This window comes from Sarcophilus harrisii, chromosome 2 (assembly GCF_902635505.1).
Source record: "Sarcophilus harrisii chromosome 2, mSarHar1.11, whole genome shotgun sequence".
NCBI classification, from domain to species: domain Eukaryota; kingdom Metazoa; phylum Chordata; class Mammalia; order Dasyuromorphia; family Dasyuridae; genus Sarcophilus; species Sarcophilus harrisii.
The window spans coordinates 653,024,660-653,043,881 of record NC_045427.1 but is presented as its reverse complement, the minus strand read 5'-3'; the positions used below and the strand labels follow the sequence as shown (position 1 = coordinate 653,043,881).

At 59.3% G+C, this 19,222-nt stretch overlaps 1 protein-coding gene across 1 annotated transcript; it reads left to right on the top strand.

Annotated features, from left to right (window-relative positions):
• Window positions 1-2,572: 2,572 nt before the first annotated feature.
• Window positions 2,573-18,620, top strand: CTBP2 (C-terminal binding protein 2). Its single transcript, XM_031957002.1, has 9 exons — window positions 2,573-5,925; window positions 11,010-11,164; window positions 12,125-12,269; window positions 12,393-12,599; window positions 13,202-13,416; window positions 13,616-13,746; window positions 14,201-14,328; window positions 14,710-14,827; window positions 17,183-18,620. Exons 1-9 carry the CDS (start codon window positions 4,311-4,313, stop codon window positions 17,361-17,363), a joined length of 2,895 nt encoding a protein of 964 aa, XP_031812862.1. The 5' UTR covers window positions 2,573-4,310; the 3' UTR covers window positions 17,364-18,620.
• Window positions 18,621-19,222: the final 602 nt, after the last annotated feature.

Below are 19,222 nucleotides of genomic sequence, written 5' to 3'. Positions count from 1 at the left end.
CTGGGCCCCAGACGGGCGGAGGGATGGCGTCCCCTTCGCCCCCCTGGTGAGTGTCCGAGGCACTGTGACAGGGGCGGGACCCGGAGGTTAGTTATGGTCCCCGGACCTCCCCCCCACCCCCCGGTCTGTCAGGCCCGGATGTTGGACACTGAGCCCGAGTGTCCCTGGTCCTGACACGATCAGGCCGAGCAGCTGCTGTCCCTCAAGAAGTAAGGGGGGGGGGGGCTCTGTTTCCTTATGAGCAGAAACCAGGGGCTTTGAGAGGAGCCACCCCTGGCCTGCTCTTTGTGAGAGCTCGGAGGAGTCTGAAGCCCAGCCCAGCCCCGGCTGCTGCCGTTGGTGGGGTGTCTGGTCATGAGCCCTTGACCCCACAGCGGAGAACTCCCCCCGGCCTCGCCCTCCCCCCCCACCCGGGCTCCCCCCGGGGCCCGGGGCCCCGGGGCCTGTTGGGCCTTCGCGGCTCTTGGTGCCATCTGTCTGGGCCCCTCCCGAGCGTGATGTGGGGGGCATCGGCCACGTGGTCGCAGGAGGGCTCGGGTGGGGTGGGAGGTGGCCCCGCGCTCCGGGCGTTGGGGGCAGTCGGCTGAGGGGAGCGCGTGCCCGCCTCCTGCAGTCCCTCTCCCCACGCGTCCCAGCCCAGAGAAGCTCCGGGGAAGGGGCTTCTGCCCCTGGGACTTGGGGGTCCGAGGGGACTTTGGGTTCTGTCCTTCTGGATTCTCCACTTGCTTCTACAAAGACTGGGGGGGGGGTTGTGGTGACCCCCTCTCTGCCCTCCCCGTGGCTTCCCGGGGATGAAGGCGAATCCAACATGGCCACGAGTCTGGTCTTGAGCTTCTCCCAGCCCCGATGTTCCCGGCTTCCCAGCGAACCTTTCCCAGGACTGGAAGAGTTGGCCCCGGCTCTGGGTCTGGCTGCGCGTGGGCGCCCAGGGAGCTCCTCGGGGCCGGAACCGAAGGCCGGATTCAGGGCCGGGGGCTCAGCCTGCGTATCCCAGTCCCGCCTGTGAGCTCCGGGCCTTTGACGAGCGAGAATGATTCCTGTGTAGTTCTGCTAATTTTCCCTTTGCCCTCGGCCAGTTTGGAGGAGGCAGCGGCTAAAGCAGCCCCCCCTCTCGCCCTCCCCCCACCCATGCTCGCCGTCTCCCCTTTTTTCACCATTCCAAGATTTCCCCTCTTCCTGGTGCAAGTAAGACCGGGCTTTCCCCGGGGCCGGCGGGAGGTTCGGGAAAACAAAACCAGCTCCGTTACATAGTTGGCAGATTCCTGGACCCGGAGCACGACAAAGGGCCGTCTGCATAGCGCGGGGGGGTCACTGCCCTGCCTTTCCTGGCAGAAGCAGCCCCCTCCGCCCGCCCACATGCCCGCCACTCGGTGCCCACCAGACAAGGGTGAACTCTGTGCATCCTCCTGCCAACAGGAGAACAGCTTTCTCCTTTGTCACCAGCTGAGTACAAGGTCTTTGCCATGTCCTGCCAGCATAACATCCCCGGCCCCTCAAGGAGCCGAAGTGGGTAATCAGGTAGCCAGCAAACATTGCTTAAGTGCCACCTGTGTGCCAACTGCAGCGTTTGCTAGGTGTTGGGGAGGGCGAGACAAAAAGCGAGTGACTGTTGGTTAGGTTTCAGGCGCCGGGGGCCGTGCGTTGTCGCTTTTGGATTAGTCAGAGTTCGGCTTAAACCGGCCCAGAAGGTCGTCCTCCCGGCGCGGGGGCAGCGGCGTCCGAGAGCGGGCCGCTGGGCGCTCAACCAAGAGAAAGTTTAACCCCAACGTCCGGCAGAAGTCAGAGATCCCGACCCAGAAGTCACAGTATCCCGGATGTGCTCTGTACGTAACGATCATGTGTGTTATACAACGTAGATAATGATGCTACTTATTAACAATCCCATTTACATGTATCTTTACATCTCATCGGATCCCAACTCCTTTGGCGATAGGGGCTGTTATTATCATCCCTATTTTAGGGTTGGAGAAACTAAGGCTCAGAAAGGAGAGGTTATCTGCCCTATGACAGCATCAGCCTGGGGGTGGGGGCTCGGGCATTCCTTTGAGCATTTGTTAAGCACCTACTGTGCACCGGGCCATATGCTCATTGCCCGCCCCTTAGCACGTAGTAGGTGCTCTCGCTGTGGCTAGCAGAGCTGATGCAAAGAGCTGGCATTTCTCAGGGTTTGGGGTGCTCTGCGTCAGTGCGTCCTCACATCGACCCTTTCTGTGGGCGGGAAACGGGGGCTACGGGAGCTTGGGAAGCTAAAATTCACTGACGTGGCCTGATTCGCTCGGGGTCGCTCAGCAGGCGATTGGCTGAACCCCGAGTCCTTTGGGGATCCATCTTTTCCAGTGTAGACGCATGCACCCTCCTCATCCTCCCTCCCCCTGTATCAATCCTACCCAGAAGGAGAGGAAAGCAGAGCAGTCAGAGACAGAAAGGGAGGGAGGGAGAGAGAAAGAGACAGAGAGAAACAGAGAAAGGGAGGGAGGGAGGGAGAAACAGAAATAGAGACAGACAGAACGGGAGGGAGGGAGAGAGGCTGAGGCAGAGAAATGGAGGGGGGAGAGACAGAGAGACAGAGAAAGGGAGGAGGGAGAGAGGAAGAGGCAGCAGACGGATGGAGGGAGCGGCTCGCTGTGTTCCGGCTTGAGGCTCCCCCGTCTCGGGAGGTTCCCCCAGCCCCGCCAGCCGGGATGATTTAAGGTGACTTCTCTGCACAAATCCCCTGCTCTGGCTCGGGCTGTATCCGAGGAAGGATGATTGGAATTTTTTTAGGCGCGCATTGGAAGGGCTTTGGGAGCCCGGACCAATGAGAGGCCTTGGGGGGCGAGCACGTGACTGGGTGAGCATTTGGGTCAGAGCGAGCGGCCACGGGCAGGTGTCCACACTAATGAGCTTTAGCAGATTCGTGGCTTCGTGACTCGCTCTCGGCTTCCGCCGGACTCGGGACAATGCTTTCCATCCTGGAACGTTTCGAGGTAGAACCGGTGCCTCCCGCCCCGTGGTGTGGCTCGGCCTGAGGCCCCGGAGGACTGCGCCGGCCCCTGCCCCCTCCCTCGGAGGAGGACCTCCCCTGCCTCGGAGAAAGCCCTCGACTGTTCCGCGGCGGAAGCGTGCAGTTACTTTGTGGCCGGAGCCGGTCTGGGACCCCTGGCTCGGGAGGGGTCCCGTGAGGATGCCGGCTGCCCCCCCTCCCCGAAACTGCAGGGGGGGCCGTTTCCTTGGGACAAAAGGAGAACCCGCGGACGGCCGCTGCCTTGAAGGATTTATGCTTCCCAGCGTCCAGGGCTCGTTCAGGCATTGTTCCTTAGAGTCCTGACCCCGGGGAAGGGCGCAGGGGTCGGCCCGGCCCTTACCCGCCCGCCGGCAGGACGTCTTTATCTGGGGGAGCCAGGAGCTCCCCACCATCCTTGGCCCTCCCGGGCAGCCGCAGGATCCTCGAGTCAGGAAGCGTTCTTTCTTTGCCCAAGACATGGGAAGGGAAGCGGGGGACAGGAAAGGGGGCCGGCCTTCCTGCCTCTGCCGGGCCCTTTCCCAGGGGCCTCTGAGAAGGCTGGCCCTGCCACCATTTTCCTCCCTAGAAGCTGTTTCTTAGGACAAGAAGGAAAAGACATTCGGGCTGAGTTTTGTTCCATGTTTTTAAATAAGGGGGGTGGGGGTTTCCGGAGTCAGTGAGCTCCCCGCCCCTCCTTTGGCTGGGGGTGCCCTGGGCCTGCCGGGCTTCCCACTCAGCCCGTCCTCCTGCTCACATCTCATTAGCGTTGCTCCTGGCTGGTGGATTAACTTATCAGGGGGGATTAGGGGGGTCTGACTTAGAAGCCGGTCTTTTTATCTCCCCTCTCCTTGAAAGTGGGACAGACCGGCCTGAAAGCCCCCAAGGGGGAGGGGCCGCTCGCAGCGCTGCGAGGTCTGCCTGGGTGGGAGCCGTCCCCGGGCGGCCTCATTCTGTGCCCTGTCACATGGCACAAAGCTTTGGAGGCTTTCTTTAGCTCTTAATCCCCAGGCACTGGTGCCCGCGGCCTGGGAGCCATCGGCCGGCCGGCCGGGCCGCGGGAGGGGATAAGGGGCCGGATTAAGCGGGCCCACCGCCCTCGGGGGGCCGCCCGAGACAGAAGAAACCTTTCATTGCAGCTGCTGAGTGGGGCCGGAGCCCTCTCCCCGGCTCGGTCTGCTCGAGTTTCAGAGAATTAATAATTCAGAAGAGACTCTGAAACGCAAAACCGCCGGCGGGCCGCTGCTGCCGTCGCCGAGGGGTCCGCGGCCCGCCCGCCGAGGGATGTGAGCGGAGGCGTCCGGCCCGCCCGCGGACGCGGCTTTCTCCGATGCCGGTACCCCACAGGCCCGTCGGCCTCGGTCGCTCCCAGAGCTGGGATGCTGCCGGCTGGTACGACGGCGCCCCGGACTACGCCAGGCCGTCGCCCAGCAGAAGGAGCTCTCTGAGCGCCGGCGGCGAGCCAGGGTGGTACGAGGGGCCCGAGATCGCGATGCAGGGCGGGCCTGAGAGACCGGACCCCTTCCTGTACCAGGAAGTGGCCTTCGGGGCCGGCCCCCTGAGGAAGAACTCAGCCCCCGAGTTTGTCTACTACGACAACAGGCAGCTCGCGCTGTCCGGGCGGAGCCCCCAGGAGTTCTACGGCGACCCCCCCTCGGCGGTGGGCAGGGCCCCCAGAGAGCCGCCCTACTTCAGGGACCAGATGGTCGGCAGGCCGGCACCGAGTTACGGGATGCCCGCAAGCCGCCTGGCGTGGGACCACACTCCGGCCCGCTCGGAAGCCGCTCGCCTTTACCGAGAGCCCGAGAGGAAGATGATCTCCGAGGGCCCCAGGGTGCGTGGCCGGGAGCCGGGCCCCGGCAGGTACGGGCCAGAGCCTCCCCCTCTGAGGTATGGGGCAGAGGCGCCCCTTTATCCCAGCCGGCACCTCCTAAATGACGTGGGTGCCCGGCCCCCAGAGCCCCCGCCCGTCGCCAGGCAGACCGCGCCCACGTGCCTGGTGGTGGACCCCGCGGTGGCCGAGGTGGGCCCCGTGAGCCGGGGCTACGGCGAAGCCCTCACGGCCAAGGGGGACTACGAGCCCTACGAGCCCCTCGCGGCCCCCTCCCAGGCCCCGACCTCGGACGGCAAGAGGGCCGTGGACCCCGAGTTCGTGGCCCTGCTGCGGATGGAGGGCGTGTCAGAGGGCACCGTGGGTGCCTTGCTGCAGCAGGGCTTCGACTGCCCCAGCGTGCTGGCCGTGATGGAGGAGAACGACATCCGGGCCGTGGCCCCCAACCTGGGCCAGGCGCGCCTCCTCTCCCGGCTGGCCGGTCACTGCCGGGCCGAGCTGCAGCTGCACCGGCCGGACCGCAAGGGCCCCCCCTCACGCCCCAGGCTCCGCTCCAACAGCTTCAGCCACCGGGGCGACCTCCTGGCCGGCGACTATGCGGGTGCCGGCCCCGCCCGGCCCCCGTCCGCCTTCCCACTGCAGGCGGCCTCGCCCCGGGCCGAGGCGAGCCGCAGACCCGCCAGCGCGCCGTCCCAGCACCTCCTGGAGACCACCACCTATTCGGCCGCCGGCGCGGCCCAGCCCAGCCCCGGGTATCCCTCGCCTGTGCCATGCCCTCTGAATGCCCACCTGGCGCCCCCCTGCTCCCCCCAGGCCGGGCTGGCCATGACCACCTCGGTCCAGAACAGCCTCCACCCCAGCCCCAAGACCGCCTACTCTACCGCCTACACGGTGCCCATGGAGCTGATGAAACGGGACCGCGCCCCCGCCGCCGCCCCCCTGCCCAGCCCCCGCGGCAGCCCCCAGCTCCTGAGGAAGCCGGGCACCCCCGCAGATGCCGCCCTGCCGCCCGCGGCCAGCCAGAGCCTCCACACGCCGCACTCTCCCTATCAGAAGGTGGCCCGGCGCACCGGGGCCCCCATCATCGTCTCCACCATGATCTCATCTGAGCAAAGTAATTGCCTCGGCTTCCGGTGCTGAACGGGGGGTCGCGAGCCGGGTCCCCGTGACGGAGGCAGGCGGGCGGGGGAGGGCACGGGATGGGGGGGGGGGGCCAGGGGATGGGGGGGGGGGCCAGGGAGCTTGTCCAGAGCCGGTGCTCCTGCTCGCTGGGAGTCGGGCTGAGCCCCCAGCGCCGGCGACCCAGTTCCCACCGGGCAACTCTCCGCACAGGCCCTTTAGTGCTCGCCGCCGCTGCCTCCTCGCTCCATTCCCAGGCCTGCAGAAGAAATGCTTTTTTCCTGGCTGGGGGAGGGGGGGGGGGAAGCCATGAATGAGGTGGGATTGTCCTTAAATCAGCGATTCTCTCTTACTGCCCAGCCGGGAAATTAAGGAAAAAAAAAGGGGGGGGGGGATCAGTATAGGTTTGATGTCTGGTCAGGCAGAAACAGGCTGGAGTGGAACCGGGCATTTTTGGTCACAAACTGTCCCCGCGGGGACACTGGCCGCCGCCCGTTTGCGGTCTGAAGGACAGCTTGTCCTTGCCCCGGAGCCCCCGACCCCCCCGGGCCCGCCCTCCAGCTCCAGGAGGAACCACTGACAACAAATTACAAATGGAAGCAGAGGCTGAGCCCGCTCTCCCCGAGTATCCCGTCCCTCCCGGAGCCCTCTCGGTGCCTCCTTTCTCCTCAAAGCAAGGACCTCTTAGAGGCTGTTGGGAAATTCCAGAGGCGTAAATGTAAATCCAACCCTCCCACCCCAAGGGGAAAAGGGGAGGGGGCTCCCTGTGCTCTGAAGGTGAATCTGTGGATTTTGTCCCCACTGCGGGGGGGGCGCCGGGTTACCTTGTGGTCATACTTAAAAAGCAAAATGAGGGCCGGGTTTGGTTTGGGGTTTTTTTTTTGGGGGGGGGTGCCTTTTGTCCCAGAGATGCCACTGGGGCTCTTTCTCTCTGGGGGCTCGGTTCCCGCCGGGGGCTCTCCCTTCGGCTCTGCCCGTTCCACCGGGTGGGAGCAGAGTCTCTGCGATTCCTCGGGGGTCCTTGCCCCCCCCCCACGCAGCAGAGCCACTTTCTCTGCAGCCGCCTCATTTGCATGAGCACCACATTTGTTGCTGTAGCATCTCATCTGATAATGGGCAGCTTGCAAAGCGGATCTGAAAACATATTCCTTAATTACGCGTTGCTAGGCGACGGGAAGGTTTGGTCATAATCACAGAAAGATTATCTCCTCATTGAAGTCATTGAAAGGTTTAGCTAAAGTAGGACCTGCAAAATTGCCTTAATTTTTTTTTAATTTGCCGCTGCCTCCCCCCCACGGCGCCGGCCGTCAGGGCCCGAGGGACGGGGACCTTCTGCCCTGCCCCCGGCCCCCCAGCGGTTTCAAGGAATTTCGTTCGGTTAGAAAAGGAGGCTCATCGGAGAATAAATCCATCCCTCTGTCCACAGACGGAAGGCCCAGGGCCAGTGCCCCATTCCCCCCAGGAAGGCCTTGGCCACAGCCCGGCTCTCCCTCTCCACCCTCTCCTAGTTTGTAGAGACCGGCTCCTGTCTTTGTGTCCCCCAGGGGGGCGGCGCCGAGCGCCCTGAAATCCGGGCCAGCCGCGCCAACAGCCCGAGGGACTCTGCACCTTGTGCAGGATAACTGCAGCGGGGAGGGACCCTAAAGGTCATTCGGTCTCGGGCAAGGACGCAGCGCTCTGCTTGGCAAGGAATCCTATTTGAATTTTTAAGAAACATCTCTGTTCTTTTTCCCCTTAAATAAAAACCTGGGAGCTCGGTGCTTCCCCAGTCCAGCACCGGGGAGCAGCAGCCAGTGTGGACGTGAAGGACCATGGCCAGGGACCTCGGTTATTTGCCTTTGTTCCTGATTGATTCCAGGGCATCCTAGGGAAGGGCGGGGTGGGGGCTGCAGTCCGCCAGGGGTTCCAAGTGGGGACCTCGAGCCCTTCTCTGGCCCTGGGGTCGGCACATGGGGCAAATGCCCATTAATTTTTTTTTCTTTACTCTTTGTCTTTGATTTATTGAATATTTTTCTCCAGTTAAACACAGCAAACATGTTTTCTTTCCCTTTGTTTTTAAGATTTTTGAGTTCTAGGTTCTCTCCCTCATCCCCTCCCCCAATTAAGAAATCGCAGTGAAGTTATAGAAAACATTTCCGAGGTGTGAAAGAAAACTGAGACCCCCCCCCCCCAAAAAAAAAAAAAACGGCCCTCAAGAGAAATTGAGTTAAAAGAGACAGAGATAGAGACAGAATGCTTCCGACCGGATTTTTCATCCTTCAGAGCCACCAGGGACGATCACGCTGCTGACGACGGCAGAGTTGTCGTCCCCCCCGTCCCGTCCTTTTCCCTTTGAGTTTGGGGAAGACTTTCCAGGCTGCTGTTCTCCCCAGAGAGCATCCTGCTCGTCATTTCCCAGACAACGACAGCATCCTGTCCCAGGCACAGAGCCGTCTCTCGAGCCATTCCCCGCTGCTGGGCAGCCCCCGATTTCCAGTTGTTTTGCCCTGAGGAGAGCCGCTGAGGATACTTTTGGTGCACACAGATCGATCTCTTTTGGTATTTGTGCCCAGGAGTGGTGTCATTAGGGCTGTGCCCGCTGGGCACAGATTTTCACTATTAATCCCTTGGATAATGGCTTGCCCACTTAAAACCGTGGGGTCAGAAGGCGCTGATGGAGACACCCCGACTCCTCCCTTTGGCGTTGGGGTCTGTTTTCATTTTAAGTGCTTTGTTGTGGGTGTGGCGGGAGAGGGGGGCTGCAAGTGCTGGTGTAGATGGGCCAGGCTGACCCTCTGTGTCTTTGGGAGGAGAGGGGGCCGTGGATTTCCAAGACTCCCCCAGGGAGTCCCCTCAGAACCACCTTTGCCCCTGATAGTCTGCTTTAGACCTGGGGGGGCTCTGACCACCTCCCCGCCATCCGAGCTGGGTTCCCGGGCACCGCCTTGGGGCATCGCTCACCCGTGCCCGGGCGGGCCCCACACCCAGCAGGGTCTCAGGGTCTGGACCCCGGCGCCCAGCCTAGCTGCCAATTACTGCTCAGGTTGTAGGGCGCCCACAGTCACCCCCCCCCCCCGCCTTAGTTTGATTCAGCAATCACGTCCTCCCTAGCAGACCGTGGGTCTCGGCTCCCCCCCAAGTGCCCGGGCACCTTCTGCCCCCCGGGCACGGCCAGTCTCAGCGAGGGCTTCCCCGTCAGCCTCGGCCCGGGTCAGGGGGCTCGCCCCGGCCGCTGGGGGGATGCCCGGGAGTCAGAGCCCCCCTCGCTGGAAGGAACCATGATTGACACCAGCAGCCAACAGGCCAGTGGGGGAGAGAGCCCCAGATGGCCTCCAGGCCCCCAAGCCCCAGCAGATGGTGGCAGCTCATCCTGCTCTCTGAGCACGCCCCCTCCCCCCCGTCTATGCCCAGTGGTGGCCGTCGGCCCCCCTGAGTCAGACCCCGCACTCAGCCCACAGACCAGGAGCTGCAGGGGAGCGGGGCCTGGGATCCCAGCCTTCCATGCACTGGGAAACAAGGGGTGGGGTGGGGGTGGGGCCCCCTCCCCTGTACGGATTGCTTCTCCCTGACGGAGTCTCCGAGGGCAGGGGCAGCCCCCAAGTGTCCCAAGGGGATCAGGCGAGACCAGGCTCCACACCCAAAACTGTCGCCGCCTCCTAGACCCTGCTGGGCCGTCACTGCCCAGCAGCCGGCCCAGTTGGGCCAGGGAGGGCACCGTGACTCCTGTCAGCAGGGGGGAGAGCCTTGTGGAGCTCCCGTGGCTGAGCCGATTGAGAAGGGTCCAGCCAAGTCCGGGGCGGGGGGACCCCCGGCTATTCTTCTGGGGCTCGGGACAGAAGCCTTGTGTCCACCTGCAGGCGCTGGCTCTGGTCTCGCGCCGGGCCGAGGTGCCCAAGGGTCACTCTTACCTTTGCCCCCCCTCCCCCCCCGGGGTCGGGCCGACCAGCGGCTGCACCCAGGCCCCCGCGGAAGCTTCTTGCGCCATCTCGGCGTCATTGGGATCTGACAGAACTGGGGGGGGGGGGCACAGGCGGCTCTGTGGGGGAAGCAAGAGTGGGCGGCCCCTCCTCCCCCGGGCCCCACTGCCCGCCCGCTCGCTCAGGAAACGGGCCGGCCCTGGGTTCTGGGCTCTCGGCTGCCCGGCCCCACTGGCCTCCCGGCCCCTCTCCCATCGCTGAGGGCTCTGGCTCAGTCAGAGATGGTGCCTCGTGGCACCTGTTCGGAGGGAGGAGGGGCTCCAGGGCCCCTTGTGCCAACAGGACCGTCCCTCTTAAGCCACCACGGGCGCCTGTGGTGGCAGTGGGAAGTTGTAGCTCCCCTTCATGGAGGTGCTGGGGATGTGGGCGGGTTCTGGGTCCCTCTTTGGAATTGGGTTAGCGGCACCCTGTCTATGGCGGACCCAGCCTCAGTTTCCCCTTCTGGAAGGGACTTTAAGCCGGGTAGAGGTTCTAATTCGGAGTCAGAGGGGGCCTCTCAGCAGCATTTGGCACAACCCTGTCTGACAAAAGGAGAAACTGAGTCTCAGGGCCGGGCCGGTGCCTGCCCGGTGCCACACGGGCCCCTGGGACTGGGATCTTTCTCGACTCCAGAGCCCAGGACCTTGACCCTCCAGGGGCCACAGAGTCTCAGAGGTCTAACACGTTTTACACTTGGGGAAACCGAGGCAGAGCATCCCTGCCCTCCCCCCACATTTTCTGGGACTCAGGCTGGGGGTCCCTTTCTGAAAGCCCAGCCCCCTCCAGGCACTGCATCCCGGGAGAGGGGCTGAGGGGTCCCTGAGACCGGAGCCCCCCCCCGTCTCCTAGGTGTGGGGAACAGGGTGGAGAAGGGTCTGCGTCTCAGCGCACCGGATCTTGGGTTCCAGTGCCGCCTCTGACTTGGGGGCAGCCGAGGGGGGATTTCCGTTTCTGAGCCTCCGTCTCTGGTGGCGATGAGATTTGTGTGGGGCTTGGGGTCCTCGGAGAAGCAGAGGCGGAAGGTCTTGGGGGGGGGGGCAGAACCTCAGCCCCCTGCATCCTCGCCCGACCCCCCAGGCCCTCGTCCTCTGGGGTCCCCCCCCCAAGCCGCAGTCCACCCTGACGCTCTTGTGCCCCCCCCCAGGCATCCGCCCCCAAATCATGAACGGCCCCTTACACCCCCGGCCCCTGGTGGCGCTGCTGGACGGGCGGGACTGCACCGTGGAGATGCCCATCCTGAAGGACCTGGCCACCGTGGCCTTCTGTGACGCACAATCCACGCAAGAGATCCACGAGAAGGTGAGCGCCCCCCGGCCGCACGCCCCGCCCCCCTCCACTCTGCACTCTGACCCTCAGGCTCAGGGGGCTGTAAGAACGGGGCCAGCTGATGAGCGCTGAGCTGGCCCAGACTGGAGGGCGAGGGGCTCCCTGAGTCAGAGATCAGGCAGACTTGTGGTCGCTCAGCCTTGCTCGTATTTGTCTGGACAGAAGGTTGCAAGCTGCCCCTCTGCCCCCGAGTGAGGGGCCCAACCTGTGCCCGGGAGTCCTGGTCCCTTTCCCAGTGACCCCCAAGCCCGGCTGCAGGGGCTGCTGTTGAGTGAAGGGACGGGCGCTCCCCGGCCCCGGGCCTGGCCAAGGCACAGAGGGCAGCTCCGCCCCCGCCCCCTGGGGAAGCCCCCCACTGTCCGTGTCCGGCTCTCCTTGGCAGACCCTGCTCGGGCTCATTTACAGAAGAGGAAACTGAGGCAGGCGGCAGGAAGGAGCTTGTCACACAAGTAGGAGAGTCTGGCTCTGTCTGAGGGTCCCCAGGGCGCAGCCCACTGCCTTGTACACGGCGGGGGCACAATTGGTGCTCTTGCACAGCTCAGCCGAGGCCCACCCTGCCTGATGGGCACAAGGCTGGCAGGAAGGGCCTCCCCCGGGGGGGGGGGGCCGGAGCTGGCCTGAGGGAGGAGTCCCCGGAGGCCCTTCAGGGCCAGGCCGGGCAGGGAGTGCTCCCAGGGACGGACGCACAGTAGGTGCTTCCCCAAGGTTTATTGATGGCTCGGCCTTAGTCACATCCACACCAGCCCGGGGCGTCTGCCGGGCCCTCAGTGCCCAGACAGCCCCGGGAGTCCTCGGCCCCGCATCAGCCCCTCTGACAGACGGGGAAACTGAGGCTGTGCCCGGGGTCCCTTGGCCGGGAAAGGGCCGGGGACTCGGATCTGGACTCGGGTCCCCCTGGCTTGGGCCCCCTGACCCCGGCTCTCCTCGGGCCAGGTGCTGAACGAAGCCGTGGGAGCCATGATGTACCACACCATCACCCTCACCCGCGAGGACCTGGAGAAGTTCAAGGCGCTGCGCGTCATCGTGCGCATCGGCAGCGGCTACGACAACGTGGACATCAAGGCGGCCGGGGAGCTCGGTGTGCTGGGGGGGAGGGAGGGCACAGTGGGGGGGATGTTCCAGCAGGTCCCAGCGGGGACCTGGTGTGTCCCAGAGGGGTCCCCGGCCGTCCCGGTCTCACCTCTGGCCTCTCCCTCCCCAGGAATCGCCGTCTGTAACATCCCCTCGGCGGCTGTGGAGGAGACGGCCGACTCCACCATCTGCCACATCCTCAACCTCTACCGGCGGAACACGTGGCTGTACCAGGCGCTGCGGGAGGGCACGCGGGTGCAGAGCGTGGAGCAGATCCGCGAGGTGGCCTCGGGGGCGGCACGCATCCGCGGGGAGACGCTCGGCCTCATCGGCTTCGGTACGTGCGGCCGGGACACCCCTCCCACCCTCCACTTCACAAACGGGGGACTGAGGCCCCGGGAGGAGACAAGGGCCGGGTCCTCCCCGCTCCTGCTCACCCGGGCTCTCAGGGCCGCTCCTGTCAGGCCTCAGTTTCTCCATCTGCAAAGTGGAGGCATTGAGCCCGAGTCGTCCTCCCCAGCTTGGCGCCAACTGCACTCTGAGCTGAAGGGTGGAGGGCGAGCAGAGACGGCCCCACGGCTGGTGGCCATTGGGTGGCCATCGAGGGCGCCTTCCCCTTCTCAAAGGAGGCAGATTCAGAGCGCGGCCCTGGGCAGCTGGGCAGCCGGGCAGCGACCCCAAGCCCCGCCAGCCGCCCCTGCCAGGGTTTAATCCGTGTCTGCTTGGGAGGCCCTTCAGGACAGGGACCCGGCCCCGGGGCCTTGGTGGGCTCAGGATCCCCCAGGGAGATGGGGCTGTGCGTGTGCACTCCTGGTGTGTACGTGTGAGTGCCCCCCGGGGGGGGGGGTGTACTGCCAGAGCCTCCCGGTTCTGGGGGGCCGGCCCGTGTCCGCCGGCCGGCCAGGGGAGGAACGCTGCACGCCCTTTGTGTTTCCGCAGGTCGCACCGGGCAGGCCGTCGCCGTCCGCGCCAAGGCCTTTGGCTTCAGTGTCATATTCTACGACCCCTACTTGCAGGACGGCATCGAGCGCTCGCTGGGCGTGCAGCGGATCTACACCCTGCAGGACCTGCTCTACCAGAGCGACTGCGTGTCCCTGCACTGCAACCTCAACGAGCACAACCACCACCTCATCAATGACTTCACCATCAAGCAGGTGAGGGGCCGGCCCCTCAGGGCTTATGCAGCCCCTCAGGGCTTATGCCTGTGCAGTCCCTGCTCGTCCCCCAACCCCGGGCTTGGGCCCCTGCGTGCCCTCTCTAGGCTTGGGGGTTCAGGCCCCCTGTTTTTCCCACTCTGGGTTCGTCCCCCCCGGGCTCGGGCCTTTCAGACCCTCCTCCTTCCCCCTCCTCCAGATGAGACAAGGCGCCTTCCTAGTGAACGCGGCCCGCGGGGGGCTGGTGGACGAGAAGGCTTTGGCCCAGGCCCTCAAAGAGGGAAGGATACGAGGGGCTGCGCTGGATGTGCACGAATCGGAACCTTTTAGGTAAGTCCCCGGGGAGCGGAGGAGGGGCTAAGCAGCGGGGCCGAGCCCTGGGGAAATCCCTGGGTCTGTGGGTAGGAGGCGTGAGAACATGGGGGTCAGGGCCTGGCCCCTGGCGGCTGGAGGGACCCAGGAAGGTTTCTTACAGCTCCTCGTGTTAAGGGAAAAAGGCAGGAACTGGAGCCTTACAGAGCAAACCCTGTGCCCTCGCTGGCCTTCCCAAGGCTTGTTTTGTGGCCACTGTTGATTCAGAGTGCCCAGGGTCTTGCAGCCAGGAGGGCCTGAGGAGGGTCCCCAGGTCCTGCAGCCTCCAGGCCAGGTGATGCTGAGTGCCGAGCCCACCCTTTCTCTGCCCCAATGCTGCCTCTCCCAGGACCCGGGGGGACTGCACTCCCTACCTCCAATGCAGTGAAAAACGGAGGGGCCGTGACCGTTGACACCTGCCCTGTCTCCCTAGTTTTGCTCAGGGCCCGCTGAAAGACGCACCAAATCTCATCTGCACGCCGCACACGGCCTGGTACAGCGAGCAGGCGTCTCTGGAGATGAGGGAGGCCGCTGCCACCGAAATTCGCCGGGCAATCACAGGTATCGCCCGACCCAGGGCCTCTTCCCTCTGGCTGCCCCCCCCCCCCCCCAACCTCGACAAGGCACGGGACCCTCAGACGGGGGATGCTGTTTCAGGGTGGAGTGAGATTGGACGAGGCCCCAGACCCCCAGTCTCTCCCCACCCCCAAAAGGTGTAACCCAGCTCCCTGACTCCCCTCGCTTACCTTGTCCCCCCAGTCCTCCCCCAACCCCCCTCCCCCCCCAGCACGAGAGGGAAGCTTGGAGCCAAGCGATTCCCAGGACCTGGGATCTGGGAGCTTTCCCTTTTTTAACGGGAGGGGCTCCAAGGGGACCGGGTTCGGCCTTCGGTGGCCAAGTGACCGCTGACCAAAGGGGCCGGGGCCGGCCCTCTCCTTACAGGTCGCATCCCCGACAGCCTCAGAAACTGCGTCAATAAGGAGTTCTTTGTGACCTCGGCCCCATGGTCTGTGATAGACCAACAGGCAATTCATCCGGAGCTCAACGGCGCCACCTACAGGTGAGAAGGGGAGTTCTCCCTGCACTAAGCCCGGCTCCCGGAGCCTCTCGGAGCAGACTTCCAGGGCGTTCCATTCCCTAGAGGAACCGCCTGTTGGAAGCCCCCCGCCCCTGTGCTTCTGGGGCGCCCCCTCTTCACGTGATCCCCCTTTCTGGTATCTGAAGCTCACTTTCACCGTCCCCCGGTCTTCTTCAGCCTGAATATGTGGCCCGAGTCCTTGAGCCACCGGCATTTTCTGTAATCCAGAACGTAAAAACTACGTTTCCTCCCGAGTCAAGAACAGTGTTTTGGGGTATCCCTTTCTAGTCTGCTTCCCCAAAGCAAGAGAGAGTTTGTGAAAATCCATCCTCCAGATGCCTCCTGGAACAAGGTAGAGAAATTAAACTGTTAAAAAGGCCACAAAACTCGTTCATTTAAAAAGCCAATGACAGATACAAGGAGAGAGCTCTCCCCACTTCCGATCACCGAGCCCCGTTGACGGGCGGTGGATTGTCGCGTGTTAACTGGTGGATCAGAGAGGCAACAACATGGCACTGGTTAGACCTTGGGCGCCGTGGGCTTTCCACGCTAGGAGTTTACTACATTAATGAACTTAAGGATCGGACCTCAACCCCAAACGTTTTAGGTGAAAATGAATTGTAACGGTGGATGAAATCACAATAACCAGTGACTGGTTAGGCAAGAGGAAGATTGGGGGGATGCAGGGCATTTTTTAGAGGTCTTACCCCCATTTCCTCGCATACCACGTGTAGATCTGCAAGGAACCGTGCTCGTTTCCCTTCTTCACCCTCTCAGTCACCTTGTGTGTCGACCTCCCCGACACTGAACTAAGGAAAGAAATAGCAAGGCCCCATGTGTTCCCCAGAGTTATCAATGTTCCCGCCGGAGGTTCCCATCCCTCCCCTGCCATTCCCCGGGAAGCAGCTCGGATCTGAAAATTCCCCGATTCTCAACTGTGCGGCCTTCCAGGGCCATAGAGTCAGTGCATCAGAGTGGGAAGGAAGCTTTGGGAAGATCTTCATTTTACAAGTAAATACATCATTTGTTCAGACAAATAGAAAGCAGAATCTAGAGCGTATTTGAAGTGGCTGGGCCCGTGACCCCCCTCTCTGGTCCCCTTCCATGAGACACGATTTCTTAGTTCTCTTCGGATTCAGTTGACCTTCCTTGTCATGTGATCATTTCTGATTTATGTTAATAAAAGAACCGACTTCCCCATTTGTAAGCTACCTCTCTCCCATACTCTGAAGTTGACCCAGCCATTGAAGAATTTCCAAAAGGTTGTTTATCCCACTTGTCAAGGACAGAACGTACTTTGTGATTCTAAAAAAGTGACTGCCTTCTGATTCCCACACCAGAGTCTGGCGTGATTTAATTAAAGCATTTTAAACACCCGTCCAGCCTTTGGTCTTTTAAATTCTTACTTCTTCTCAGAGAGGAGAGAGGAAATCAAATCTGAATTACCTTATTCAGAACATTAAGAAGGTGTCTGTCAAGGGGCCTGAGGCTAACAGAATACTGTACTGCCCATGTTCTTGACGCCGAGCCGTCTCACGTATTTGGCAGCAAAGGGCACATCATCCACTTCCCTGGGTGACGCTTTCTCGTGGAAGCCAGTGTGCTAGGATGGGGCAGATCATCTGCCCTCCTACAAGATACACCGGGCCCGGAATTCCTGTGGTATTCTGTATTTCCAGCACACCTAAGGTCTAAACCCAGCGAGTGCCCTTCTTTCTTTCTTATTGTTGCTCTTAATACATTTCTGTGTACATACACACAAACTTCCCACCTTTTCCCATAAATGTACTGCCTTGAACTGCTTCAGTTTATTAGTGATAAAGCAGTAAATTTCATCCCCTAAATTTCAAATTTAAACAAATTTAAATTCTAAAAGTTAAATGAATACTGCACAAAACAGTTAATTGTATTTCCATAATGTATTAACATTAAATTTCTCCATTTTGAATTTAAGATGTCATGTCACATCTGAAAAAAAAAAATCTACAATTTCATAAATAAAGGTATCCTCCAAATGTGGAATTTTGGCAGTGAGCACGGGAGGGTTGCCTGGGTTACAGATTCATATGTGCATATATTTGCACAGGCTTTGTGGGTTGAAGGGCAGACCTCAAATCAGGGGAACAGGGGAAATTATAAATTTAAACAATCCCTGCTCTGTAAAGTTTTCTAAAGAAATGGAACGATCACCATTTCCAAGTGATGACCTTCAAGTACACTTTGGCTAGCCTATTTCCCTAGGTCTTTAGAATTCAGACAAAAATGGAGATACTCTTATGTTCTCCCACTTTTTTTTGTAACTTGCCTTAAAACATAAAATCTTTTTTTTCCCCTCAGATACCCACCTGGCATAGTCAGTGTAACGCCCGGAGGAATCCCTGCAGCTATGGAAGGGATTATACCAGGAGGCATTCCGGTTACTCATAATCTTCCGACGGTGGCACATCCTTCCCAAGCTCCCTCTCCTAACCAGCCCACAAAACACGGGGACAATAGAGAGCACCCCAATGAGCAATAGCAGATAATTTAACGTGAATAATCATTTACATAAACTTGGGACCAAGGAACAGTAAACAATAAACAGGAACTACGAGAAAAGGAATGGGATGCGGAATTCACCATGTGGATTCTGGACTGACGCATCGCTGACGCTGCAGTGTTAAACGAGGAGATCCAAAGGCGAGACGGGGAGAACCAGCCGGAAGTCACCATGTCTGCGTGCGAGTGCTGGCAAGCTTGGATGTGATAACATTAACAACCAACTTCTGTTATTGTGTGTTAAGTTTTTTTCATCTGTGCACCAATCACAAGAATAAATAGGTCTTTTTCCTTTCTCAATCCCCTGGGAATAGCAGGTCCTGAACATCTGCTTTAGAATGTTGCATCAAATGATCCAACCATCAGAATATGAAATTGCAGAGAGGAAACCTAATCATGGGACTACAGCCTCTTCTGTCCACATGTGGCTGGTTACCTCTTTGCCTAGGAGGATAAACTATCACAAAGATGAGGAGAAAATTGTTTTCCTGTGTTAAGACACTACAAAACATAAGATACCTGAAGATAGTCAAGTTTCCTGTGTACAGTGAAACCTAGTTCTCCCTCATCTGAACTCTATACACACACCCTGAGCGGTTGGCTTTAAGCTCAGTAAAACCCTCTTAATGATGCAAAAAAGAAAAAAGAAAAAAAAAAAAAAAAGAAAAAGAAAAAAGTATTAAATTTCACAAGCTGTTTGTACTCAAATATATTTTCTCAGTTTCAGATCCTCAGCTATTTTATTGAGTGGAAAGTCTTGAGCTGAAAGAGCTCAAGAAGAATAATGTTGCATTTCCTTATGTCTCAGGAAACACTTTTTATGGTAATTTGTCAGATTGTCTATGAACAAAACCCACTTTTTTAGACATTGATAAAAGTCTTCTTTTCTTCACGTGATATTTTATACAAGAACACTTCAAATGTGTTATTAGGTGTGACTGATTTTAACAAATCCTATTAGATTTGTATCAACTAGTTACATGTTATATTCATAGTCTTTTGTGAATCATCGCCTTTTTGTTTTAAAAAGATGGCCTGTTTTGAGCCTTTGTATAGGTACATTCCTGTTTCTGTGACAAAAAGAAATCTTGAAAACTGTCCCAAACAGAAAACCAAGAATGGCTATCAGCAAGCAGTATGTTTTGTTTTAGTGTGTTACCCGTTCTTGTATTTGTTTATTGTAAAGGTGGACATTTAGCGTTCAGTGCAGTTTTCAATAAAAAGTGATCAAAACTTATGTCAAGTTCTGAAATTTCAGGCCCTCTGGGCCATTTTTAACTTGGAGAAAAGATGCCGATATTGCAAAACAAAAGGCCTTAGCCCAGATCACGGAGCATCCCAGTGAAGCTGGGCCATTACGATGACTGATGCTCACCATGTTATCTTGGTGCCATCCGTCACTGTTGGAATCAGCTGTCAGGATGGAGGACAGACTGAACAAGGCTCAGTAAGACCTCACAGAGTTTTCTATACAGATGATTAAAAACAGAATTAACTGGTTTGCTGTAAAATTAAGCGCTTGTTTGGAAATATTGAAATTGAACTTCAAGTATTGAAATTACCTTCTTTAACTTCTGTGCTATTGACTGGTAATCTTCAAGGTATTTTAGCATTAAATATTCATAAGTTTCAGCTTTTGATTATAAAATCTGCCCCAAATCAACCTTTTGTAAAGCATTAACACAAAAGAGGGTTGTCTTTTTTTTTTTTTGGGGGGGGGGGAATTACTAAATTTACAGATTAGAATTCAGAGACATGAAAAAAAGTACTTTATCATCCACCATTTATTATTATCAAAATGACTTAAGATCTATTTGTGGCCTTTTTTTCTTCCAGGAA